General features: G+C 31.6%; 4 protein-coding genes across 6 annotated transcripts; 2 read left to right on the top strand and 2 right to left on the bottom strand.

Annotated features, from left to right (window-relative positions):
- The first annotated feature begins 4,536 nt into the window (after positions 1-4,536).
- On the top strand, positions 4,537-9,086 carry LOC120080767 (FAD synthetase 2, chloroplastic-like). The gene is made up of 5 exons (XM_039035392.1): positions 4,537-4,861; positions 4,964-4,998; positions 5,954-6,089; positions 7,745-7,920; positions 8,030-9,086. The coding sequence occupies exons 1-5, from the start codon at positions 4,617-4,619 to the stop codon at positions 8,527-8,529; spliced, it is 1,092 nt and encodes a 363-aa protein (XP_038891320.1). The 5' UTR covers positions 4,537-4,616; the 3' UTR covers positions 8,530-9,086.
- A 2,697-nt stretch (positions 9,087-11,783) lies between these two features.
- On the top strand, positions 11,784-15,428 carry LOC120081900 (F-box/LRR-repeat protein 2). 3 transcript variants are annotated; one of them, XR_005482983.1, is made up of 3 exons: positions 11,784-12,289; positions 12,738-13,705; positions 15,293-15,428. XR_005482983.1 is itself a non-coding variant. In XM_039037080.1 (2 exons), exons 1-2 carry the CDS (start codon positions 11,917-11,919, stop codon positions 13,628-13,630), a joined length of 1,266 nt encoding a protein of 421 aa, XP_038893008.1. In that variant the 5' UTR covers positions 11,784-11,916; the 3' UTR covers positions 13,631-13,998. The 3 variants fall into 3 exon arrangements, 1 of the variants encoding a protein (XP_038893008.1); XR_005482982.1 differs by lacking the exon at positions 15,293-15,428 and adding an exon at positions 14,848-14,979; XM_039037080.1 differs by lacking the exon at positions 15,293-15,428 and having other exon boundaries at positions 12,738-13,998.
- On the bottom strand, positions 14,925-16,067 carry LOC120081901 (GEM-like protein 4). The gene is made up of 3 exons (XM_039037081.1): positions 15,918-16,067; positions 15,229-15,500; positions 14,925-15,118 (listed from the first exon to the last, which is right to left on the bottom strand). Exons 1-3 carry the CDS (start codon positions 15,973-15,975, stop codon positions 14,942-14,944), a joined length of 507 nt encoding a protein of 168 aa, XP_038893009.1. The 5' UTR covers positions 15,976-16,067; the 3' UTR covers positions 14,925-14,941.
- Positions 16,068-20,702: 4,635 nt separating this feature from the next.
- Positions 20,703-21,968, bottom strand: LOC120081852 (GEM-like protein 7). Its single transcript, XM_039037027.1, has 4 exons — positions 21,747-21,968; positions 21,564-21,647; positions 21,195-21,469; positions 20,703-21,100 (listed from the first exon to the last, which is right to left on the bottom strand). Exons 1-4 carry the CDS (start codon positions 21,886-21,888, stop codon positions 20,924-20,926), a joined length of 678 nt encoding a protein of 225 aa, XP_038892955.1. The 5' UTR covers positions 21,889-21,968; the 3' UTR covers positions 20,703-20,923.
- Between the last annotated feature and the right edge of the window lie 4,668 nt (positions 21,969-26,636).

Raw genomic sequence — 26,636 nt, 5'->3', positions numbered from 1 at the left:
CAGCTGGGTAGTCATGCGAAGCCAGGCGCGCATGCGGGCTTGCTCTGAACTGGGTCGGCTCTCGGGTTTGGGAGCACTTCTCGGGTCTAGAGACTAAAATCGGGTCTGTAAGTATTTTTCTTCAACCTTTGATGTTGTCTTCTCTCCCGAAATCAAGAAATTACAACCTAATTTCAACTCTAATGACTCCAACAAATTTACAGACCCTTTTTCACACATCAATGTTCATAAACATGTGAGCAATTGCAAATTTTCACAAAAAATTTAGAGAAAAAAAATGCCAAAATCATAATAAATCCACTTTAGTCCATATTTCATTCAACACTTGAATAGAAAGGAAAAAACACCCACCAAAAGCAATTGAGCGTAATTAAAGCATGCTCTGATACCACATAATGGAACTCGAGACATACGCAGTGGAATAAAGACCTAATTACACTCTAATTACTTTTAATTTAAAGGAAAAATGCATGCAATCGAAGGAAAAACAGTAATTAAAATTACCTTTGAAGCTCCCGAAAACCGCTTTTCCTTGCTGAATCTCGACCTAAACTCTTTCAAACCACCACTAGAGTTGACCTACTATCCTCTAGACTCAGAATCGGATTGTGGGACCCGTGGATGAAGAAAACCGAGAGAGAGAAAAAGATGGGAAAAAGAAGATGGAATTTTGGTTTTGGGTTTTTCTTTTTTCAGCCCAATTTTGAAAAACTAAATTTGACAAAATTGGCAAAAACTTTTTTCATTCAAAATAAAAGCCCATTTTATAGAAAAAACCATGCAACAATTGCATGAACTAAATCCATAAAAACCCAACACCTATAATCCACTATCTTAATGAGCTTAATGTCTCCACTATAAGCCAACACCTAACCCACTATTTTGTTAGTGGAATTATCCAACAAAAGTTTTGATTTTCCTACTAACTATAGTCAAAGGGCAAAATAGTCATTTGGTCAAAGTCAAACTTTGACCAAAAAGTCAACATTTTGACTTTTTATGATTTTTTTTCATGTTGACTAATTTTAACCTCCCGAGCATGAATCCACATTCATTTTCTCGAAATTCAAATCATATTTGAATATAAGGTCGGTCAAAGTTTGACTTTTCAAAGTCAAAAGTTAATTCTTTGACTTTTTACATCTTTGACCATTTCCATTATTTCCGAGCTTTCGAATATGAACGTATTCATATTCTTGATATTTAAATGTAAATCACATTTAAATATTACAGTTGTATCTCTAACTGAAAACTGACCACTATATTACATATACTTGTCGGTTTCTTTCTCTTCACCTAATTCGAACAATTCAAATTATTCTATCATACTGTTCTTCTAAGTTTATTTCATATGAGCTAGTAGGGGAACCTAATGGACCTATAGATCATGGGCTCCAACGATCCGAGATTAGCTAGCTAAACTCTTAAGACGGAGCTAATCAACATTCGTTAACTAACGGGTCATTCCACTATAGTCTCGTAGTTGCACTCCCCCGACTATAGATATATTTGTGTCCATTTGCTATAACCATGATTAGTAAGCTAATCCTTCACAGGTTGTTGGTAATCTCGATTGGGTCATAAAAACCGTTTTATCCTCAAGACTACATCTTATTCCTTAAGTTCCACTGATCCTCTAATGAACAATTGGTTTAAGGTCCAACCTATAAACCGAATCCCTCTCGGGCCAAGGAGAGGGTAAGGCCCCTTGTTCAAGACCTAGATTCAGTACTAAATGGAACAACCTATCTACCATCCCTATAAGGGGTAGGAGTGAATTCTGTCTTGCACCCTACGTTCCCAGCTATCCACCCGATCTTACCCCTAAAATGGGAGGCTTATTGGGCTAGCGATGATGAGCTACCCTCACCTATGAAAATCTAAGGATAATTTCGAGTGAACAGGAGTTTATAGTTAGCTCAGGATTAAGATTAAGTTACCTAGGTCATCAATTAACGAAATAGTCAGTTTTATACATAAAACGACATTTAGAATGTAAAAAGTGACTATTTCATGGTTCAATCTTATGCAAACTCATTGTATAGAATGCCTCCACTCACATATCTCTATATGAATGATTCAGGATCACATCGTTTGTACTAACTACAACGTGGGCCGCATCCATAGTGTCCCTAGAATAAGGCGTCTAACCTTATTCATAAACTATAGACCATTTTGGCTATATATTTGAACTTGATTCACATTTATGTTACTACATAAAGTTCAAACTACATTAAATAGCCTCAGGACCTTAGTTTATTGGATTCAAGATTACAATTTCAATAACAACTTTATCGAAAAAAAAAAAAAAACAGAATATGTTTATTAATTTACAAACTATGAGTTTTAGGACATAAAATCCAACACAACCAACGTCTGAATCCTTTGTCTACAATTTTGGTATTGGTTATACAAAGTTTGCTCATAATTTGGAGGTAGGAAGCGTTATTTCATCAACTTCTTCATTTTCTCCCACGATCAAATAGGTCATTTACCTCTCCTTTTTCGATTTGCTTCAAGTTGATCCCACTATGTTGAGGCACCACCTTTTAACTTCAATGCAACTAAGTGCACCTTCTTATGCTCAGAGGTGTTCATGTAATTGAAAAAACTCTCGGTCTTGTTGATCCAATCTAAGAATAATTCAATGTTACGCCTCCTATCGTAGCTTGGTAAATCGATCTTTATCTTGAATTCTTGAGGTTCCCCTCTTCTTCTATAATAGCCATTTGGTTTCCTTCTAAACTCATTAAATCTGTTGTTTTGCTCTTCCCCACTAGAAGAACTCCAACCTTGGAATTCCATTGGTAATGTAGCCATGGTTCTTGATGTTCCAAAGGGTATCTACACCAGAAAAGATGACCTTGTTCCCGTTCTTGATGGTTTTCTTGACAAATTCGTAGCCCCCGTGGATGACCGATGCCTCTTCTTCCTCTTCTTCCCCATTCTCAATGAATGGTTGGTCATTTTCTTGATTTTGCGGTGTCGTAGACATCAGATCAATCCTCTTTGATAAAGCTTCCAATGTTTCTCGTACCGTGTTCATCATGATATGTAATTCTCTCATAGAAGCCTCAACGGACAACAAACGTCTTGAGGAGGATCTTGTGAGAGGGTGGTACCTCCTCCACTTCTTATTCTTGGTGTTTCCACCCACCGGCTTATTTCTTCTTCTAGCCATTGGTTCGAGGAGTCCTGGACTGCTCTGTTACCACTTTGGTGTCAAACCAAACTCTTGAAGTTTATCAAAATGAATCTTTTCTTTAAAATGGGAGAGAAGGATCTTATTTATAGAGAAATTAGTTACAGGATGTTTAACAATTAGCTAACAACTCATAATTAACTAACTACTTCTTAATTATTTACAAAAAGGCCCTTCGTTCTTACACCAAGAGTGGTTACAAGTTGGTATAGAGCTTGGCTCACGAAGCTTCGTCATCCTCAAGTCATGATACGAAAAAGTTTTTAAATTTTTTGAGGGCATTATCCATTCCTCAAAAAAATTTTTATTTTATTTTATTATTTTTTTTGTGGCGAGCATGCCTTAATTCTCTCCCGACTTGTAATGTGTTGGCTAGCCGCTCCATCTTTACCAGTAGGGATTACCCTTTGTGTCTTTATGCCTATGAATCTAATATTCATGCTCTTTGGTTATACAAGGGAAATAAACATATTTGGTCTTTATGGACCCCTAGTCTTTGTCTTTTTTATATGAGCTATTCTAATGTTGCTTCTCTTTTTTGCAGGGCTTGCAAGGTTTTGAACCAACTAGATTTCGGGATTTTCTCGTTTATTGCTTCTGCTATATGGCACAAGTGTAATCTCCTTGTTTTTGGAGGACGCAACTCTACCATCTTAGATTCTATCCGTTGGGCACTACAAATGGTGAAATTTATGGATTGTTAGTCATTTTCTAGTAGGGTGGTATCTATTCTCTCTTCACGTTTTAGTTCTCTCCTAGACCCCAAGGACATCATTGGTTAGCCTTTTTCTCTGGTTCCTTCAAGTTGAATTTTGATGTAGCAGTCCTTAATGAGGATGTGGGTATTGGAGCCATTGTTCGTGATTCCAACAGTGATGTTATGTTTGCCATGGAGAACCACTCACTTTTCTTTGGTTCTGTTGAGCTTGTAGAAGCTATTGCCATGTATGAGGGCAAAACCAAGGCTCATGAAGTTGGAATAACTCCATTATGGGTTGAAACCGATTCCTTGGTTATGAGTAACCTCTTGACGGAAAAATCTAGATATGCTATTGAGGTTCAAGTTTTTGTTCTCTCTTCACGATTTGCATAAAAGTTGTTCGATTCAAGGCTTTCTTTTTATCAACCGTCAGTGTAACTCTACTGCTCATGCCTTAACTTCCCATGTACGTCGTCTCAAATGATCATAAATCTGACTTGAAGATTTTTCATGCTCCTTTTACTGTTATACTAAAAAAAACTTGTCATTTGGAAACTATGATCCAACAATTTGACCTAAGAATTTTTCTTAAAAAGAACGTTTAAAATTAAGATAAATACGTTGAAATTACAATATTGGGGAAGGCAGCAGAGAAAGTTTGTGCCTCTCGTTACTTCCGACTTGCCGCCCCCATTCAGTACAAAGCGGCTGGCGATGTTGGCCGCCGGTGCTCGCGCTTCTCACCATCTCCGAGAGTGTGACTCTCACTTTGTCTTCGGATCAACCTCCGGCCTTACCTCCTCCGCCGTCCTTCTCTTTCCTTCGATATGGCCTCGCTATCCCACTTCTAATTTCCCTTCAATTTCTCACCGCTCCCAACGACGTCGGGTTTCTTTCTTTTGCTCCATTGTCCCCTCCACCTCCTCCGACGAAATCCCTGTTCTCTCCAATTGCTTTGGGTAACTTCCCATTCCATCTCCTCCGATTACGTATCAGCGTCCGTGTTGTTTTTTTTTTCTTATACTAATTACAATTTTACCTATTGTCCTTTTGTTTCCCAGTTCACGAGAGGATGATCGTGAAGTCTCCGTGGCAGGTTCGTGTTACTTCCTTGTTTCTTACTCCTGAAACTCTCGTCAATTTTATGGAACAATGCTAATTCCTATTTTATTGAGGGAAGTTTTTGGTCATTTTGGGTGGATTGTGCAGTTGAACGATTTTTTGGCTATGCGATTGTTTGCTTAAAACGCGGGTTCAAAATGGCTCCGATTTATATGCAATACCATGAGAATTGGCTTTTGTTAGAAATGGTGAAATACTGCTGTATAGGCATATAGCTGTGAGCCAAGCATATAGCCTGCAGTTTTGACTGTTTATTTATTTTAACAAGAAACATACTTTTTTGTTCAAGATAAAGGGGGTGAAAACAAAACAAAATTCCCAAATGAAGAACAAAGCTTCAAGTGTTAGGAGAGTTTAAGAATATAACATTGAAGAACTAAACGCCTAAGCTCTTGACAGGATTGATGATACTAAGGTTTAGGCTGTTGATGGGTCTTTTCTCTAAAGTATATAGTCAGTATAGTACAAAGGAAACTTCATTTCTATCGCATTTGTTCCACTTAGTGGTAAAACAGTTAATGGCTTAACATAGCACATTGGAATGGAATATGATACAGTTATGAAGTCACTGACTCTAGAGGAAGTAGTGAAAACTTGAATATTGTTTATTTATCTATTTTTCTAAAAACAATATTTTTAATTAAAGAAAACCGGCTTTCATTGATGGGGGACAAAAGAAAAATACAGAAGGGGTTACGGTGAGGTGGGCATACAGTAGCTTTGATTGATAGTTTTATGAATGTAAGTCACAGTATTAGATGGACATTCTCCTGTATTCTAGTTCTAGGCCCCTCTATGAGAAAGTTTCTTACCTTCTTTTGGATTAGCTTGCTATAAGTGAGTTGCAAATATAATTCTCTATTTCTCCTATTATTTATAGTTTTGATAGTATGAGACCATTTTTTTAAAAATCATATTTTGTCACTCAGGAGGAATAGTAGCATTAGGAAAATTTGATGCTCTCCACATTGGTCATCGAGAGCTTGCGATTCAAGCATCAACGGTTGGATCTCCATTTCTATTGTCATTTATTGGAATTGCTGAAGTACTCGGTTGGGAACCTAGGTAAGCCAAGTGTGTTTTATTTATGTAACTTATTATTTGTTTCATCATAAATGGTAGGAAAATCACATGTGACCATGCCCTTACAAAGTAGAATTTTATGCAGTTTTGATTGTTTTTTAAGGTTCTGACATATTCCACAACTTTATGCAACTACCCATATTTTCCTGTGGAAGGTTTGCCCATTCTAATTGATTTTGGTACCAAGAAAAATTGTAAAAACTTCTGATCCTCCAACGTTTTGCTTCAGTATAACACGAATGGTTCACATTGAGTTTCCAATGGAAGTCTTGCAAGTTAAAAAGGTGTAGTTATTATCATATAAGGTGAAGTTGGTGGGGCGATATGAAACTTATAGTATTTTCTCCTAAAAAGGATCCACTTAAGGGACATGAACAATTAATCTCGATGGACTCTGGAGTTTAGTTGGGTTCTCTTATGGTAAGAATTTGGATGATTGATTCTCTTCTGAAGTGAAACCATAACTCTTGTTCAGTCGTAGTTAGTGGACAGGGGTAGAAAGATATCCATTAGCTGATAATTTTACTATTCTAAGTGGTAGCCGTTGGTTTTTCATTAAGACTTGATGGCTGGCAACAGTTGGGGTGTGCAGCCAACAGTAGAAAGAGAGTAAGGCACTTGAACATTCTGGTTGGCTGTTAACAATCTGCAACAAAGAATGGAGGAAAGATTTGAGGTCACTGCTTGAGGTTTTCAACATAGTTTAACAGCAATTGAGCTATTAGTTGTTCATGTTCAAGAATACAAGTTTGCAGAAGGGAACACAAATAAAAAGAAATAAGAAAAACAGGAGAATATAGCATGAACAGATAGCTAAAAACAAACAAGAATAAAATCTCGAAATGACAACTAAATCCCTTTCAATTGGCAACCGTCTAGCTGTCATCATGATAGAATCAGGATGAGCCTTTGGAGACTTCTGCATACTGCAAGAATCTTTACTTCTCGGTAATGTTTGCGTAGGTTTCAATTAGCAATTGAGCAATTAGTTACTAACCCCATAGAGAAATCCTTCTCGGGAAAAACAATGGATTCCAGTGAGGAATAATTGGAGGAGACACCAGATTTGAGTGAAAATGTACCTTTCGTGGAAAATAATTCAGCTATTCGGGGCTTCACAATTATAGATCTGGAGGAAATTGTTATTCGGGGCTTCACAATTATAGATCCTTCTCCGTGTCATTGCTGGAACATCTCAGTTTCTTCCAAAACAAACAAAGCTTCACTGGACATGGACTAACACATCTCATCAACCTGTATTTGCGTCTTGTCTTTCTACCAATATACACAAATTCAGGACATTGAATATCCAAGTAACAGTATGGTATCCTGTATCCAGTGTTTCTTTAGTGTTGCTTTTGTAATTGTTTGTAGGACAATGAAAATTCATGTAAGAAACATCAGATAATTTGATAATGTTTAATGCTGTTTCTCTCTCTTTTAAACTCTGTTTCTCTCCCTGTTTTATATCGGAAAATGATGGGAAGACGAATACTATCTGTTATTTTCTCTGAGGATTTGTAATGAAAATGTTGAGTTTATTCAGTTGCAAATCTGTAACCCTTCCTTTGTTCTTAACAAGTACTAAGAATTATATTCTTGGAGTTAATTATTTATCTGTTAGCTAAATTGAACAGGGCTCCCATAGTTGCTCAATGTGATAGGAAGCGAGTTCTTTCCTCATGGGCACCATACTGCCGAAACTCAGCTCCATCAGAATATCAGATTCAATTTTCAAGTGTTCGTTATCTAACTCCACGAGAGTTTGTTGAGAAATTAACAAAGGAGCTTGGTGTTTGTGGAGTTGTGGCTGGTAAGCTGAATTAAAACGTGTAGTACAAGTCTTTTATTGTTAAAATACTCTCTTTAACTTGGAGTAAAATGTAATCGTTTTGAGGTTTTGATTGACGATGGTGTGGCAGGGGAAAGCTATAGGTTTGGATATAAAGCAGCAGGTGATGCAGCGGAGCTGGTGAAACTGTGTGAGGAATATGGGATAGGTGCTTATATTATAAAATCTGTGATGGATAGAAATCAAAAAGTTGTTAATTCTGCCAATTCAAAGGAGAGAGGACAAGTGTCTTCTACTCGGGTTCGCTATGCACTTTCCATAGGAGATATGAAGTATGTCTCTGAGCTTTTAGGCCGCAGACATCGTCTTATTTTGATGGCAAAAGGCCTAGAGGGATTTAGCAATAGCAATAGCAGAGTGTCGGCCCCAAGATCATGTTTGCTAAATTTAGCCCCAAAAGAAGGTCTCTATAATAAGTGTTTTGTCTGTACATCTGACGAGAACCTAATTCCATGTCGGGTAGTTATTGACTCGACTCATGTTCAAATAGAAATGGATGATATAGGTACAAGGCATCTTGTAGGAACGCAAGACTACATTAATGTTGAATTTGGCGATGAAGGAGTATGATTGTGTTTGATTCACCTCCCTTTATTTTCTAGAGACAGGGGCACGAAAAAAAAAAAAAAAAAGAAAGAAAGAAAGAGAGAATGTCTTGGTCCCTTGGATACTGGATTAGATATACATACATCTGTGAGATCCATAATTTTTCTTGCAAAGAGGTATGGAGCTTACCTGGTGATCCGATTTGAGGGTGTTTCAGCAATAATGTTCTAAATATATGCAGACATGAAACACGGGTTCACGGGTTCACAGGCTGATGTGGATAATGCTTCATCATTTACAGCTGGTTCTTGGAAGTTGCCTACTTATTTTGGGAGGAACAGTTCAGTAGTTTCCTTCAGCTGTCTGACAGATTCAAATGACCCATTTTTTTAAGTATGTATTAACTCGAGCACATTGTTTGCAAGGTATTATTATATTTATGTCTCTATGTACATTTATCCGGAAACAAATAATTCAGAGGCATCGTTTTCTGTTGGGATTGTACAGGATATCAATAATTTGTTTTGGGACAAATAGCTTAATAGATTTTTCTTTCTTCAACAATTCAATGGTTGTTTAGATCCTTTCCACTTGATTCTTGAAATGTAAGACAGGTAGTACTGTAGCCATGTTTTCCCATGTTGTCTTAAATTTCTTAGTTCCCTTCTGCAAGAACCATTTGCACTTTGCTTGTTTCTGAGTTTTCCCTCTTCCTTCTCTCTTCAGCTAACTTTCTGAGTTACTCAAATTCTTTGTTGCTTATTTGATAATTTTTTTGCACTGATTTCTCTACTTATTCAGCTTTAAAGGTTTTGGAGCTGAAGCTTCATCACCCACTCTTTGACCCTTTACTTGTATTCTACTTCCATTAAAATGCTTTCTCCATGAAAAGAAAAGATGAACAACAGCAGTGTTCCCTTTATATGTACACTATATAAATATATACTCTCTTTAATATTTATGAAAGTTACATGGTGCTGTTTGGCTTGGATTCATTTGGAGTGAGATGTGGAAAGTAGTTGCAAAAATTGTGGATTTTATGATTTTGTGTGTGGATGAAAGAAAAAGGGGAAACTATTTTGCAAAAATCCTTTTATCATTTTGCATTTTTAGGGCAAAACTTGCATAAACTAATGTCAATGGGGCTCCTCTTCTCTTATGGTTAACACGGTAAATTGCTTATTATAGACCATCACTTGTGAATTCAATAATTGTGGGATGGGGTTTGAATCATCGACTTTTGAGATGATAATGATCTATTGAGATATGTTTGAATTAGTAGTATTATCATTTGTATTTCTCTTCTTATATCTACACATCAATATGAACATTGCGGAGGGTGGTGGAAATTTGAATAATGTTTACATATTACTTGTAATCTCATCAAACATCAACAAATTTTGTGAAATTTGGAAGGGAATTATCAAATCTTACTGACACTATGTCAATTAAATATTCAAAGAACCTTTTTTTTTTGTACATTGGTTTGATGAATTGATTGATTACAAAATAATTTAACTGGTAGTTGGTGACGGACTAATCATGAAGGAAATGTTTGATTAATCCAGTATAATCATGAAAAAAATATTTGATTGAGCAACTGAAATTTTATTATTCTTGGTTAAAATGAGTATAGTTCAATTGATATAGTGTTTGTACTATCAATTTAAATAAGATGTTGATTCTTTAATCCCATATATTGTTGATTTTTTTTTTGTTATTCTATAATCCATATTTGATACACCAGTTAATTGTAGAATTTGTGGTTGTTTTCAAATATAAGAAAATAAATAAAAATATTTATAAATATAGCAAAATTTCATTGTCTATCTATGATAGACTGCGATAAACTACTATTTGTGTCTATTATCGTGAATAGAATGCGATATTTTGTTATTATTTGTAAATATTTTTAGCAGTTTTGTCATTTAAAATAATTTTTCAGAATTTATCTATAATTTTCCTAAAAATGTAAATAATTAACTAAATAATAAAAGTTGTAGTTTCATTTATTTTATACAAGTAGAGATTCGAACTCCAAACCTTTTGATCGATACTATACACTTTATGCCAGTTGAGTTATGTTCACTTCAACTATGAATATTATTTCAATCAAATTCTTGAATTAAAAAATTCTTATGATCAAACTTAAATTATTTAACTCATTTTTTTTGTTTTTTTAATAAGTGTTCAAAATTGATTCGAAAACTAAACGTACAATGATTAATTTTATAGTTTTCAAATTTTATACAGTAATTTTTTTTGGATAATTCTATAATTTGAGAGTTTGTCGTTCAAGTTTTTTTCTTTTTTTTTTTTTTAAAAAAAAAATTATTTTGCATTTTCAACATTTATTGGCATACTCATCAAAATTATAAATTTACTAGAGCTTTGGATCAAATTTAAAGTTTGAGCGTATGATTTTATCAACCCATTTAGTTAATGACTAGTGTTTAATCATCTATGACCATTTTTTTTCTTTTTTTAATGGAAGCTGAAGTTAAATGTTTTATTTTATTTTTTATTTTACACCATGGTGTAAGTGGTAAATCAAATATTCAACATAAAAACATCTAGTACGTATATGATCGCTCAAATTAGTACGTTTTTTAAGCAAAGAACCTAAACAACAAGCAACCAACCCAATCTAGCAGGCACCTCATAACTTATAATTTTGATTTTTTTTAATTAATATGTCTTTATCATTGATCTTAAATTACATACTAGAAGAATTAAAACACATTCAATTATGATTTAGTAGAAACAATATTTTAAAAGAAAAGAATACCTCTAAAAAATTGGAAGTTGACGTTGTCTTGTGGCAAACAGAAAAATGGCAGTTGGCTTCGATGATTAAAATGCTCCTTTATCCAATTATAATTATAATATCAAATAATATGCTCAAAAACCTTTTTAAAAAGCAACCACATTTTAAAATAACAAAATATTGAAAATACCCCATCTATCAAATTAACTGGTATTAAATTTCTTAATTTAGAGGGTATTTGATAATTATTTTGGTTTTATTTGATAATCATTTTATTTTTGAAAATTAAATACTTGTACCTTTTAATTTTTTTGTTATCTATTTTTTTCGATGATTTAATTTTCAAAAATTTAAAAAAAAAAAATGATTATTAAGAAAGGCCTCAAATAGTTATTTATTTATTTTTCAAATAGTCATTTTTGGAGAGTGAGGGTAATTATGTAACTTCACGTAACAAGATTAGCTGAGAGCTATATATGAGCAACTGATATTCTTAAAAGATTCCATCTCGGCTTCTTCTCTACGATGTCAATTACGAGCAAAATTAGGGCTTTTTATTCTTTTCCTATTTAACCCTAATCTCTAATCTCTCTCTTCACTTCCTTCTTCGAAATTGCCTCTGATTTTCCTTGAATTTTTCGCATATGGCTTCCACTGATTCGCCATTGGAACTCGGATCCAATTCAATTGTAGTTACGGTCTGCATCAATGATACTCTGACCGATGACGAGCTCCGATCCATTCTGGATAAGATTGAGAGGGACAAAGACAAGGAAATTTTTGGGTTAGTTTGCAAGAGATGGCTGCGAGTTCAAAGCAACGAGAGGAAGAAGCTCTCAGCTCGTGCAGGTCCTCACCTGCTTCGCAAAATGGCCTCCAGGTTCTCACGCCTCTTGGAATTGGACCTCTCTCAGTCCACTTCTCGATCTTTTTATCCGGGGGTCACTGATTCCGATCTTACTGTCGTCGCTAATGGCTTCCAGTACTTGAAATCCCTCAATCTTCAATATTGCAAAAGTAATTCACTTTCACATACCTGTATATTTCTGCTTTGGCAATAATGTTCATGTTCGTTCAAGAAGTTTAACAGTTTGGGTTTTGAAGTAGACATTTAGTTAAAGGCGTTTTTAGGAGATTTGAAGAAAAAAGACCAGGGTCGGTTTTGTTTTAAGTTTTAATTGAACTTGGTCCAAATAATTAGTTGAATTTATACATTTTTATGAAGATATATCTCGCTTGAGAAATTAGATCAATCTGTCTCTGCAGCGAGTGAGATTGTGGTATGAATATGCAGATACAATAATCTCATCATGTTCTTAAAATTTGGTTAAATGTGTGGTAAAGTTGGTTTAGTTTATTTGTTATTAGTTATTATGATATGAACTGGCTACAAGCGAACTGCTGGTGTTCTTTTTGATTCAAATGTTTGATGTCTTGATTAATGTTATTTAATCTGTGCTTGCAGGCATTACTGATTCTGGAATAGCGGCAATTGGAAGTGGTCTTTTGAGGCTACAGTCGTTGGATGTTTCCTATTGCAGAAAGTTGACTGACAAGGGATTCTCAGCTGTTGCAGAAGGATGTCACGACCTAAGAAACTTGAATCTCGCTGGCTGCAAATTGGTTACCGATAGGCTATTGGAAACTCTTTCTAACAACTGTCACAATTTAGAAGAATTGTGTCTACATGGATGCACAAACATAACTGACTCAGGATTAACAGAGCTTGTCAAAGGGTGTCAGAAGATTGAGATTTTAGATATTAATAAATGCAGCAATGTCGGGGACATTGGTGTAACCAGTGTTTCCAAGGCATGTTCATTCTCTCTCAAGACACTCAAGTTGTTGGATTGCTATAAAATTAAAGATGACTCCATCTTGGCACTGGCTGAATTCTGCAATAATCTTGAGACCCTTATTATAGGTGGATGTAGGGACATCTCTGATGAATCTATTCAAAAGCTTGCACGTGCATGTAAAAGTAATCTCAAAATTTTGCGCATGGACTGGTGTTTGAACATAACTGACTCTTCATTAAGCTGCATATTTACTCAATGTAGCAATCTGGAGACCCTTGACATCGGTTGCTGTGAGGAGGTGACGGATGCCGCTTTCCATACTCTGGGAAGCCATGGTACTGAGGTGAATTTGAAGGTTTTGAAGATTAGTAACTGCCCAAAGATAACATTAGCCACATTAAGTATTCTTGTAGACAAGTGCAATTCTCTTGAATATCTGGATGTGAGGTCTTGCCCTCATATTACCAAGGCTGGATGTGATGAGGCTGGATTGCAGTTTCCTGAATCTTGCAAAGTGAATTTTACAGGAAGTTTATGCGAGCCAGATCTTTTTCTTTGAGGCCCAGTATCAGCAACCTTGAAACAATTCATCCCCCCGAGTCTTTCAGAAAGCATTTTTCGATTGCTTTATCGGGTATGCAACCTTCAGTCAGAAATCCTGTTAATACACATTCTAATGTTGTCTTTTGGGGGAATACCGACGTAATATATAGCCTAGAGTTTGCACGTAGATTGTGAATGTGTACATTGCATTTGCTTGTTTTTCTTCTCTCTTCTTTCAACATTATTCATATGTTGGAAATTTGGTGCCGTAGTGTGGATATAATAATATTGTTCTACATTATCTTCAAATTTGTCACTCTCGATCATCTGAAATTTTGACATGATTCTTTTTCTGAAGAATTAAGCTTGGATGCTTTTACTTGATCCTCACTTGAAGAGGTCTTTCTAAATTCTCTAGAGCGGGAAAAATTCTAGCATGAAAAATTATCATGCTGCCTCCAATTACTGCTTGCTATAATAGTAACATAATAGTAACATTCAAGAGTAATGTGGGGTATATGAAGTGAGTTAATATATATCATGAAAATGACATGTCAAAATATGAATGAAAGAAGTGCATCTATGATATTACTATAAATCTTTCCCTTTAAAGCTTAGGCAGATGTCAAAGTGGTCTACGAGATTCTTGAAGTTTCTTGAGCTAATGTAGAGGTTCCTTCCAAATCTTTGCTAGGATAGGTGAAACCAACCAATTCATATCATGCTGGATGATTTAGTTATTTTAATGATTGAGTTACACAATTGATTATTATTTTTTAAGCAATGCATCAGTATAGGCACCTCATGACCAGGGTTCCATGTCCAACGAGATTAAAGGATTTTCATATGTCGAAAATGGAAGTGTCTCTCAACACCTAGAAGCAGATCACACGAAATTTATTTGGGGACTTTCACAACAATTTATCGTTTAAAGGAAAACAATTAGTGTCATATCTTTTAGCCTTATAAGCAAAACTGGCATTCAACTTTCCCATGATTCAAGGCAAAATATCGCACATTAGTTGCATAAACGTTACTACAACTTTGGATTATAAAAAACTCAGATCTATCCATATTAGGTAGCTTCAAAGCAAAGATGGAGCCAGCCTTTTACACACCTAAAACAAACCCCTTGGTGTCTGTATATTCTATGTTTTTTGTTGTTTAGTTTGAACGATTTGTGTATTCTATTATTAATATACTGACAAAGTCGAAAATATCTGATCTTTTCAGATGAGTTATACTCCCATAACCAATAGAACCTTTCTAGTGTGTCCATAACTTTCCTGGATGGCGCTTTCTTTGGGCCTCTTCAGGCCAAATCTTCTCAATCCTCAGAAAAAACCCCCTTTTGGAGAAACTTAAATGCTTTCTCATAATTCAAAAAACCCATAAACCAGAAGTCAAAACCATCAACAGTCACCACTTGAATGTACTTCTTTGATGGATTGCTTACATTGTTTCTTTGGTTAACTCTCCCCACTTTCTTCACTGGGATCATAACCTGATGAAATAAGCATTAAAGAAAAAGCTCTTTTAGCAACCAGGCACACAGAGAAAGAGAGAGGGGGGGACATTCAAATGTAAATGTTGAAGAAAGGAAGTATTATATACTTTGTAAAACAATCTGCCTAATTCTCCTTGTGGAGAAGAAATTATGATTGGTCTGTCACTGCAGAAAGCAACTACATGGGTGGAAACAAAGAGGAGACCTGCTATGGGACCTGCTGAGGTTGACAAATAACAATGTGCAGAACTCAACAACTTATCTCCTTGTTTGAGATTGAACATCTTATGAAAAATCTTCTCACTTCCAAACTGAACAAGTTTTGTCCCCAACCACAGCTTTCCCTTCACTGTTTTGGCGATGTTCGGCGACAGTTTAACTGCATGTCATCATTTCAATGTAACTGTCAAGCATATGTAACCCTTCGAATCGAGTTTACTTTTTTTGATTTATACATTGTTATCAATGCAGGAAGAATCAAATGTCAATCTCTGTTTACATAGAAAGAAAGATAATAATGCTTTCATTTTTGGTTTCTCTGTTGAGTAATCTTTGTTTTAACTAGCTGAATCATTTCCCAATCGATCTACAACAACAATTGTTAGGGAAGATTTTGACATTCGTTATTCGTATATGTATTGCGTGTATAGAAAACAAGTTGAGAAATGGAAGTTTCTAGATAAACAAAGAGGACAATCCAATCCAATCCATCATTTCATCATAATCAGACAGGAAAGAAAGTACAATTCAGAGGGAGATTCTTTGTCAAATGAAGAAAAAAGCAATTGATGTTTACCATGTTCAAGGATTCCATTAACAAATCTGTAACCTCTTCTTCCAAGCTCTCCGATCATTGAACTTCAGCTACAGACAACAAGCTTCTTTCTTTATTCAGAGGAGAGAGAGAGAGGGAGAGAGAGTTATGTTGAACAATGGATATTAAAAAATCATTGGAAACATTCATAGAATCACAGAGGCAATGATAGAAAGCGTAAGAAAAACAAAACATGTTTTGTTGTTTTTTTGGTTTCATTACGTGGATTACAGTCATGAAGCTGTTGGAATTCTCAATGTCAATTTTGAAACATTCAATAAAAAAGGGAGAAAAAAAAAAAATCATCTATCTTAAGTTTTAAATGAGGTGTCAGTGAATAGGATGACAACTTACAAAACAGAAAGAACCAGCAAGATTAATAACACAAATATTTCAATTATAGAATATATAGTTGGATTAGTGGTTTTTGTCTATAAAAATGTAAGAATTCAATATTCTAATTAAATCAATAATCATTTTAATTCAATTTCTTCTTAGAAGCTAAAACGAGCATAGCTCAACCCGCATATAATATGTGTTAATATAATCAAGAGGTTTGTGGTTTGAATTCTCCAAGTACTACTTTCTTAGAAACGTGGTTTTCTCAAAAGATGACATTGAATTTTTTTAAGTCTATTTATACTCCTATGTTTCGTGGTTATATCATTAGAACTCTAAATTAATAATTATATTAATTTAAACTCTAAACTTTATTAATAAATCAATTTAAATCTTCCAATAGAATTTATTTTAAAACCATTAGTACATGATTTTTACACCTATATAAGACTTCTTTAAATACAAAAATTAATGTAAATTAAAGAGAATTGCGAGAATAAAATAGATAGAAGTGGGTTTTTTCATTAAATTTAAGCATGTTATCATCCGTCTTCCTCATTTTTTCTATTTTTTTTTAAGAAAGAATTTATCTCATAATTTTTCTTGTTACTTTGTCGAAGTATGGAGAGAAAATAATTTTATTTAGGTGATTTTGAACTGATTTTAAAAGTGAAAATATCTATAAACCACTAGCAAATTATATAAATGGATTCATTTATGAAAGTTTAAAGTTTTAACTGATTCAACACTCAAAGTTTATAAGTTTAAATTTATATTTGCCCATTCTCGTCTCTAATTCTATAAGTTAATGCCCGTTGGTAACCTTTTTTTTTATTTTTTTTTATTTTTGAGAATTAAGACTATTTCCTCCCCATTTCTTACAACAATTTACATCTTTCTTAAGTATAATGGTTGAATTCTTAGTCAAATTCCAGAAATAATAACAGTTATTTAAAAGCTAATTTTTTTAATTTTCAAATTTTGGTCTGGTTTTTTAAACCATTGGTAAAAAAGTTAATAACAAGAATAAAATTTGGAGGTAAAAATAGTGTCTATAAACTTAGTTTTTAAAATTAAAAACAAAAAACAAAACGATTACAAAAATAGAGCCTAAATTATTTGAGCAACTTATTTTTATTTCACCTCTTTATTCTTTTTAGACTATCCCAAATGTATTTTCTTTTTTTTTTTTTAACATGTAAGATAGGGAAATTGAACTTTTGACCTCCAAGTCGATAGTACAAATTTTTTATGTCAATTGAGCTTTACTCATTTTGGTCAATCTTTTTAAATTAATGGCTTACAGATTGCAAATGTTATTAATAAATAAACAAAGTGACATTTCCCATCGTTTTAAAGCTTTTTCTTCATTCAATAGAATAAAATAGTCTCAAATCTTAACTTTCATTAATTGATAAAAGAATTGTTTTATTTTCTCTTTTTAGAAACAATTGACGGTAGAAATCTAGTAGTTTTGATCACTACTCCAAAAAAATCATATATTTATTGAAACGATAAGAATTGAATCTCCAATTTTAATGTTTTTTTGTTTAGTAATTTATGATGGATATTAGAACCCATGGATTAATGATTAATTATTTTCTAATATGTTGCATGTTGAGCACTACTTTTCACTATATATATATACACACACACACACATTATGCCTAAAACAAGCATAAAAAACGAATATTCGTGATTAAACCAAAGAAAATTTTACACTCTTAATTATAAACTTTTGAGATTATATTAATTTATTATAATATAACAAAAAGCTATCCTGATGTAATTTAATTTAATTTATAGTCACGTGTGTTAATATGTGGATAAAAACTTATAAACTAAAGTCTCATACTTATCCTCACACAAAGGCAAATTAACCCCTTAACCTTTAGGATAAAGTATAGGAATAGTTTTAATAAACTATGGATAGCTTAAATTAATGGTTGAAGTTAGAGGTGGTCAACAAAGCCTTCATTCACATCTTTTCATGGTTGACAATAAAACTATTCATCTTATTGCAGTCCTTAAACCTTTCAAGTGCGGTTTATAAATTAAGTATTGTTAGAAGAAGAGTTAGCTATTTTAAGATCGATCGTTTCCCAAATAGAAATGAAATTTTCTTGAACATATAACTTAGTTAAAGTTTATCTTGCCTTTACACCTACTTTGGTTTAATATTGAACTTAGAAGCTATTTTCATATTAGTCCGTCCTTCAATTTGCTTTCAAACCTTTTTATTTAATTCACACATAAGATAACTTTAACTTTTACGTAGGATGAATCTATGTACTACATGCGTATATGGATTGATTTTAAGAAAGAATGTGAAATTTTGAAAAGTTTTTGGTTTATATAACTTAAATTAAATGGTTTTATAGAGTTAATCACAAAAGTTAGTGTATAGTCCAAATAAAAATTCCAAAATGTTAAGTTTATCTATTCGTCCAGGCCAACAAGTTTAAAATTAATATATACGTAAGATAAACAAACCAATGTATGTTAAATATAAATTTGACTTCTCGATTAGGGTTACAACCTTATATTATATATCAATCCTAGTTCTGTGTAAATAAGTCAAATATTTATCCCGCTTTAAATAATATAATAATGAAAGTCATCCTAAACTCTTGAACCAAATGTAAGCTTAGCTTAATAACTTTAGATTATACACTTAGCGTAAATCGTAAAATGCATTCCTCAAATTATAATCATATATATGGCTAAATTTTTAGATATTGTCCAAGAGAAAGTAACACAATACTTAACTTCACATAATATATATTATATAGAGGTCCCAATGTTTAATCAAGAGCCTCATAGTAAAAAAGGATAAAAAAAAGTTAGGAAAAAAACATAATTTAAGGTAATTGGTGAAGAGAGATCACTTGTTTAAAAATTAAAAAAAAAAAAAAAAGAAAAAAGAAAGGAAAAGACCATTCTCTCATTAGCTTTTTATGTGGAATACAGTCAGAAATAATAATAATCTTGAAGGCATATATAGTTTAAAAAATGTACCTTCCTTTATATCTCTTCATTAAAATTAAGGCTGAGGTGTGAGTGATAAGGCAATATAGGGACCAACCTGCTGCTGCCTTAAGGCATAAGAAAAGATCAAAAGCTAAATAAAGAAAAGGGCCTATTTGAATTTTTTTTTTTTTTAAATTTAAATTTTTTTGCTAATTGGATTTCCACATCAAATTTCCTTCCACCTCATCTCCCATTATTACTTGAACTTTTATACATACATGTGTGAATTTGAAAAATATGCATGGTTGATGGAGGTTGTTAGCATAGCATTGTTCATAAAACACAAAAAATTGCAAGGGAAAGTTCTTGTTTTTCCAAAAGTTATTTTTGAGATCAAATGGATTAGGGTTTGACGGAGAGTTATGCTCTATTCGATAACTATTTAGTTTCTTTTTAAAATTTGATTACGAATTTTTATTTTCTTAAGAAAGATGATAAAAATCATTGTAATAGGAGTACATAAACATAATTTTCAAAAATTAAAATAGTTATCAAATAGAGTCTTAATAATTGGTTACTTTGAGTTATTTGTTTTAGTTTTAAATGTAACTATAGTATTAAATTTCTATCCAACTATCAATATTTTCATTAATATTTCCACTAAACCCTAAACCCTAAACCAATAAAACCGTCACCAAAGGAAGTATAATATGAAAAATATAAACATGCTAAACATGTTTAAGAGCTATTAGTGTTTATTTTATTACTTTATTTATATTTTAATTTTTCAGACATCAATATTTTATGGATATTCTATGACATTTTCATAAAATTAGGTGATATTTTAAACCTTGAATATTGTAACTTATAAACCAAGAATATTTCAATTTGTTTGGTGTAAAAGATTTGGTTTTTGAGCATGTCACGTCAAATTTAGCTTGCAAAGAAATTAGATTGACCTATTTATACACACATCTTACCTAAAGTATTGGCTTGATTTGCAATAATATATGGCCCTTTTCTAATTACTTAATTAATTAAAAAAATGAGACATTATGGAAAAGGATTTGACTCATAGGGTTGATTTATATAGCTTGAGATTATAGTAAAGTAGTCCCCTAAATTTCATATATATATTATACACACATATACATATTGATTTTTATTTTTTTTTAATCATGATCAGTATATACTTAATTAATTTAAAAAAAAATAAAAACATAATGCATTTCTAGAACTCATTTTTTGGACCATAAATCTTCATTTCCAATCAAACTACAAATATTAGATTGTGTGAATCCACCATTAGATCAGTTGACTAATTTGGTAAGATTATTCAATAATTAATTTTCATTATTCATTCATAATGACTATGGTGTAAAATAATGAGAGAAAGAGTCAAGAGAAATGACCTTTGATCTTGGAATAACAATAAAATTAAGAATAAAATAGAATATTCTCATTAAAACTTAAAATTTGTACAAAACTTCCAACTTTTGTTGACATCTAATTTTGTGATGATCCTCAAACTTGCACCCCAATACACACACATGATCTGAATACAATAATCCATTTTAGAAGTTGGATTTTTTTGAAGGCAAATTTAAATAATAATATTGAATTTGCTTCAAAAAAATTGTGCTAATTAAATATACAACATATATCTTCAATTTGTCTAATTAAGTTTGAGAAGAAAGTGCTTCTTGAATACAATTGAAAGACTTGTGATAATTCAAAAATCCCATGAACCAAAACTCAAAATCATCTACTGTCACTATCTCCATATACTTCTCTGATGGATTCTTCACATTTTCACTTTGGAAAACTGTTTTGATTTTCCCTAGTGGAATTGTAACCTGAAAAATACATATGATATTTTGAAAATCATTAGCTAAAAGAGAATTAAATATATGAAATTGAAAAGAAGAAGGCTTTAATTTAATTACTTACTTTATAATGAATTCTGATATGATCTCCATTTTGGGAAGAGAGTTTGATGGATTTGTCACTACAGAAAGCAATTTTATGAGAGGAAATGAAGAGAAGGCCAGCCAAAGGCCCAGCTGTTGTTGATAAATAGCACTGTGAAGCCTTTATAAGCTTCTCTCCTTCAGTCATTGAAAATAATTTCTTGTAGATTTTTCTCAGCCCACCAACTCTTAAAATTCTTGCTCCTAAACTCAACTTTCCCTTTACAGTTTCTGATATCTTGGCTCCTAATTTCACTGCAAAATTCAACCATATAGATATTAACTAAATTCCTCAAGTAACGTCCTCGACCCATAATTTGAAATTCGAGGATTTCTATAAAAGACTTACCATGTTCTCGGAGAGCATGGATGATATTGTCGGTTTTTTTGCCGTTTTTGTTGAGTCTATTCAAGACCCAATCTTTTCCATTATCTGCAACCATTCAAAACCCAAATCATTTAGCAAATTATTTATATACTCAAACAAAAAAGGATACTTTTTTGTTTTTTTGTTTCCTTCTTAAGCTCTTACATTTTTTAATTGATTGAGATCCATCATCTGAAGAAGATATATGGAGATGCTTCGAAGGATCACCCAATAATCTAGCTCTTGCAAGACCCAATGACTTCATTTGAATTCCAAGAATAACTTGTTCTTGAATTGTGGTCTTCATTTTCTTTTCGAATTGAAAGAAGAAAAATATTAATCAGAGACTGGAGAGTTTTTTGAGAGAGAATATGGGTTGTGAATTTGTGTTGGTATGAAGGAATTGAGTTGATGTATTTAAAGAGGAAGAGTTTTGAAGAAGGTTGGCCATGTAGTTGAAGCATTTTACTTTTGATTTGTCTGACTCATCTCTTGCTCATCATCAACTATATCAGACAAGGACACCAATATTTTACAAAAATATATTTAAAAAGATATTATCCCCTTTTATATATATAATTTTATTTCTTCCCTTTTCTTTCCTTGTCAAGAAAACATAACAAAACCAACTAAACATCAACTGTCTATGATCATTTCAGAAAGTTATATTTTCATTTTTTTTTATAAAATTTATAAAAGTATCTTATGGCTTAAAGTATAAAAATTGGGATTTGTTTGAATAACACTTTTCAACAATTTTTTCCCCAAAGTTTGGTTTTCAAAATTGGGTTTTTTTTATTTTTATTTTTATTTATTTATTTAAGTTTCATTGTTTATTATTCTATGTTTTTGTCATTAAACTTTGAAAGTGTATTTAAGCCCTTGAATTTTTTAAAACCCTTTTGTTCTTGAAAATTTTTATAATGTCTTTGGAAAAAAACAATATTTTGGTGATTACTATTATTTTTCCTATCTAATATATATCTATCTATCTAGTCCATCTTGAATACTTGTAATGTGGCTCGAAAACTTGTCGACACAACACATTAACACACATTTTCAAAGTCATGTTATCCATTTTTTTAAAAGTTTTCAAGAACTAAACTTATACATATTGGAAAAAGAAATTCAAAGTTCACGGACCAAAGCGAGTCTTAAATCAAAAAGTTGTAATTGAATAACTTTATAAAATCTAATTTATGTAGATTGATATAAACTTACGAATGCGATGGCGATTTTGTTTATCTAGTTAACCCACCATTCATTGAAGCACATGAAAGACAGAACAAGAAAAATAAGGTTTAGCTGGAAAATAGAATTTCCAAACATATATAATGCTTTATCTTCTTCTAAAAGGTTAGAAAAATGTTTTAAATTAAGAAAGTAATTTGTCTATCTATAAATCAATCCATAGTTTTTTATCAAGAAATATATATATATATATATATATATATATATATGAATAAAATAGTGGACTTCCCTTTAAAAAAAATTAAAACTAATCCAATCCAAATTGAGATGTTAGGTAAGCAATGATCATGGATTGCATTTCCATTTTCCCTTCATCATAAGGAAAGTAATTTGGTTGTGTGATATCATATGTAACTTTATCAAAGCTGGCAGCTGGTATAGCTTTATGTTGATGTAAGCAAAGATTTTCACAAGATTTTAAATAATTAATAGGAGGAAAAAAATTGAGGAATTAAAGGGCAATGGATGAGTCAAATGAACCAACCAAATCAAACATGTCTTTGTCCAAACTTTTTTTTTAAAGGATATTGTTTGTGTGAAGTCATTTATATAGAGTAATGATTAAGCTGCAGCTAACTTTTTTTCATATCTCTATCATACAATTTCTTTTTTAAAAAATAAAAATGTCACATGTGAACATTTGATTGAACTATATTGGGGATACACGGTGCATCCAAGGGAGCGTCCATGTTTTTCTCAATTATGTATGTCAAACTTTTACAATCACCTTCTAGTTTCTGCTGCTTTTCTGCCGTTGTCTCTTCAATTGAGTTGCACCACCAAAAGGATGAGCCTACAAATTCCCCACTTCTTGGGGGCGGTGATGACATGATGTTTTTCAATTCAACGCTCTATATTAAATCACTAATTAACTAAAAAATTTAAGACTCAAGTTTCGTTTGGTAACTATTGATTTTTTTTGTTTATTTGGTTTTTAAAAATTAGGTCTGTAAATACAATCTATTCCATCTCTAAGTTCTTTCTTTTTTCTATCAATATTTTCAAAAATTAAGCCAAGCTTTGAAATTAAAAAAATTTTAAAAAAATTATAAATATATGTTTTTGTTTTCGAAATTTTGCTAAGAATTTAACCATTCTAATTAAGAAAGATAAAAAATCATTAGTGTATGAATTTGAATTTTAATTTTCAAAAGCCAAATAGTTACTAAACGAGATAGATATATTATGATAAATTTAATAATATTATCAAGTATTGAAAAATCAATGTTGATATCGATATCAAAATTTTAATTTTACAGATGTATCGATAACATATCTATCACAACAGATATTCTTGTTAGTAAAAAAATTTGTAAAAATGCTTTAAATTAATAATTAAGACTCCGTTTGATAATCGTTTTGTTTTTTGTTTTTTTTTTTTAAATTAAGCCTATTGAAACTACTTCCACCTCTAAATTTCTCAATTTGTTATCTACTTTTTACTAATGGTTTAAAAAATCAAGCCAAATTTTGAGAACTAAAAAAGGTAGCTTTCAAAAAGTTGTTTTTGTTTTTCAAATTTGACTAAGAATTCAACCATTGTCTTAAGAAAAATATAAATCATTGTAAGAAATGTGAATGAAATATGGATGATTTTCAAAAACAAAAATCCAAATGATTACCAAATGAGGCCTAAGTTGTTTGACTCCCACACTAAGTTATGAATATTATTATTAGCATTTCTATTCATATTGGACTAAATAGATGACCTTTTTTTTTACATACCTATATTTATAAATGATATGATTAGAGATATCGATAAATTTTTAACATTGATGTCAAACTCTTCGATTTATGGATATATTGACACGTTGGTAGATGATCTTTGAATATTATATCAACATTCTAAACACATTTTCCCCACTTGTAGGGTTGAAAATTTGTTGAAGACCAAACAAGTAGAATTCAACATTAATTTGAAAGAAAAAGATTTTACAGAAGTTCAAAACCTCCTGCTTCGATATCATGTTAATTACCAATTAAACAAGAACTTAAGCTTATGTGGATTATGATAAATTCTATATTATTATTATATCAATATTCTAACACTTTCTACATCATCTCATGAAACTTTTCTTTTAATAGAGGATCTTGGTTGAAAGTTTGAACATATTTGATTATACATGAATTAAGATTTAACTAAATACAATTAAGTTGTATCTAAGAGGAGTATTTTTGTTTTTGGAGTACGAATGAGAGTTGAGTATATATGTCATATCAATATATGGTCCTTGCACAACTCTTAACAAAATTTTAAACCATTGTTAGATATACTAAAATCTTAGTAAATTATACCCATCACTTAAACTCCCTTTCTATATTGTTCTTTAATAGACCTCTATCGTTGATAACATATAAGCGATAGACTCACATATAGTTAATAGCAAAAAATAGATTTTTGTTAAAAATATCATTTTAGTCCTTATATTTTGGCGTTTGTTCAATTTTAGTTCTTATGCTTTTAATGTCCAATTTTAGTTCTGTACTTTCATAAATCTTAAATTTAATCTCTACAACAAATTTATTGTGGATTTTTCATTATCATTTTTTTTCACCATAAATTTTGAAAATTTATATTCACATATTGTGTTTCTTTACATGAAAATTATTTATTAATATTTAATTAACTTCAAGAAACTAAATTTAAGATTTACTAAAAGTACAAATATTAAAATTGGACATTTGAAAGTATATGAACTTAAGTTAACAAATTTTAAAGTACAAAGATAAAAATGATATTTTAACTAGATTTTTTAGAAAAAATAATTAGAATATATCACCAACTGCATCTATCTTTGTATAGTTCACACAATTATCTAATCACAATTTACCATGTGACAAATACATTTTTCATTTTCTTTCTCTTATACAAATATATATATATAAAAGGAAAAAAAAAACCCATATTTTGTTTGGTTGAATTTGGTCATCAAGATAACGAGTGGGGTTGGCTTATAAAAAAAAAGTGGGGTATGAAGAATAATGAAAAATCATCGTCCATGCAATGCATGCATATTATTTCTTTCCACCCATTATCCATTGGATTTTATCCTAAAATGTTTGGAAAATTAAGTGAATTAGACTGTCATCAAAGTGGCTGTCTCATCGATGCCAACAAAAATATTCAAGTCTAATCTCAATTTTACGAAAATATTAGATGAAAATATTGAAAATGCTAACAAATATTTTTAGAAAAAATTTTAAAAAATTAATCAACAAATAAATATTTTATATTTTTTTTAAAAATTAATAGGTTTATTATTTATATTATATTATATTTATTATGATTTATGATTTTTTTTAAAGTTATAATAAAAATATTGATTCACTCCTCATGGCGATATCAAATTCATGAAAATGTCTACATATCGATGCAATTAAGTTTATTATTATGTTCACAATATCCATTGAATATAAACATTTAATAATCACTATATATAAATTTGAAATACTTTCATGATTTATCTCCCCATACAAAATTCGCATACATTAATTTAAATAGTATAAAACACCACCTTAAATAATTTCTCGAAATTAAAGTGTACAGGGGTTCCATTCTTTTTTTCCCTTCCATAAAGTGAAGGATTTTGTGAGATTTTATGTCCTTTATAAGGTGGTTGAAACTTTTTGAGGGCACCACACCTTTTTTCCAACGTGGATTTGATAAAGAAGGATGAAAAAAAGGGGAAATAAATGACTCAAATGAACCAACAAATTTTTTTTTAAAAAAGGAACTCTCACTATTTCTAAATTATTGAAGTGTGTGTATGTGTGTAAATAATATCACTTAGAATTAAACATAGG

The sequence above is a fragment of the Benincasa hispida genome, chromosome 7 (assembly GCF_009727055.1).
Source record: "Benincasa hispida cultivar B227 chromosome 7, ASM972705v1, whole genome shotgun sequence".
Classification (NCBI taxonomy): Eukaryota; Viridiplantae; Streptophyta; class Magnoliopsida; order Cucurbitales; family Cucurbitaceae; genus Benincasa; species Benincasa hispida.
This window is presented reverse-complemented; position numbering and strand designations above follow the sequence as displayed.

Excerpts from the sequence above, each read along its gene's own strand:
- LOC120080767 (XM_039035392.1), top strand. The coding sequence starts at position 4,617 with ATGTTGGCCGCCGGTGCTCGCGCTTCTCACCATCTCCGAGAGTGTGAC. Across the intron at positions 6,090-7,744 it reads GTACTCGGTTGGGAACCTAG|GGCTCCCATAGTTGCTCAAT; the intron begins GTAAGCCAAGTG and ends TAAATTGAACAG. Across the intron at positions 7,921-8,029 it reads TGTTTGTGGAGTTGTGGCTG|GGGAAAGCTATAGGTTTGGA; the intron begins GTAAGCTGAATT and ends ATGGTGTGGCAG.
- LOC120081900 (XM_039037080.1), top strand. The coding sequence starts at position 11,917 with ATGGCTTCCACTGATTCGCCATTGGAACTCGGATCCAATTCAATTGTA. Across the intron at positions 12,290-12,737 it reads CAATCTTCAATATTGCAAAA|GCATTACTGATTCTGGAATA; the intron begins GTAATTCACTTT and ends CTGTGCTTGCAG.
- LOC120081901 (XM_039037081.1), bottom strand. The coding sequence starts at position 15,975 with ATGATCGGAGAGCTTGGAAGAAGAGGTTACAGATTTGTTAATGGAATC. Across the intron at positions 15,501-15,917 it reads TAATGGAATCCTTGAACATG|TTAAACTGTCGCCGAACATC; the intron begins GTAAACATCAAT and ends GATGACATGCAG. Across the intron at positions 15,119-15,228 it reads TAGGCAGATTGTTTTACAAA|GTTATGATCCCAGTGAAGAA; the intron begins GTATATAATACT and ends TTATTTCATCAG.
- LOC120081852 (XM_039037027.1), bottom strand. The coding sequence starts at position 21,888 with ATGAAGACCACAATTCAAGAACAAGTTATTCTTGGAATTCAAATGAAG. Across the intron at positions 21,648-21,746 it reads ATCTCAATCAATTAAAAAAT|ATAATGGAAAAGATTGGGTC; the intron begins GTAAGAGCTTAA and ends GAATGGTTGCAG. Across the intron at positions 21,101-21,194 it reads ATATCAGAATTCATTATAAA|GTTACAATTCCACTAGGGAA; the intron begins GTAAGTAATTAA and ends TGTATTTTTCAG.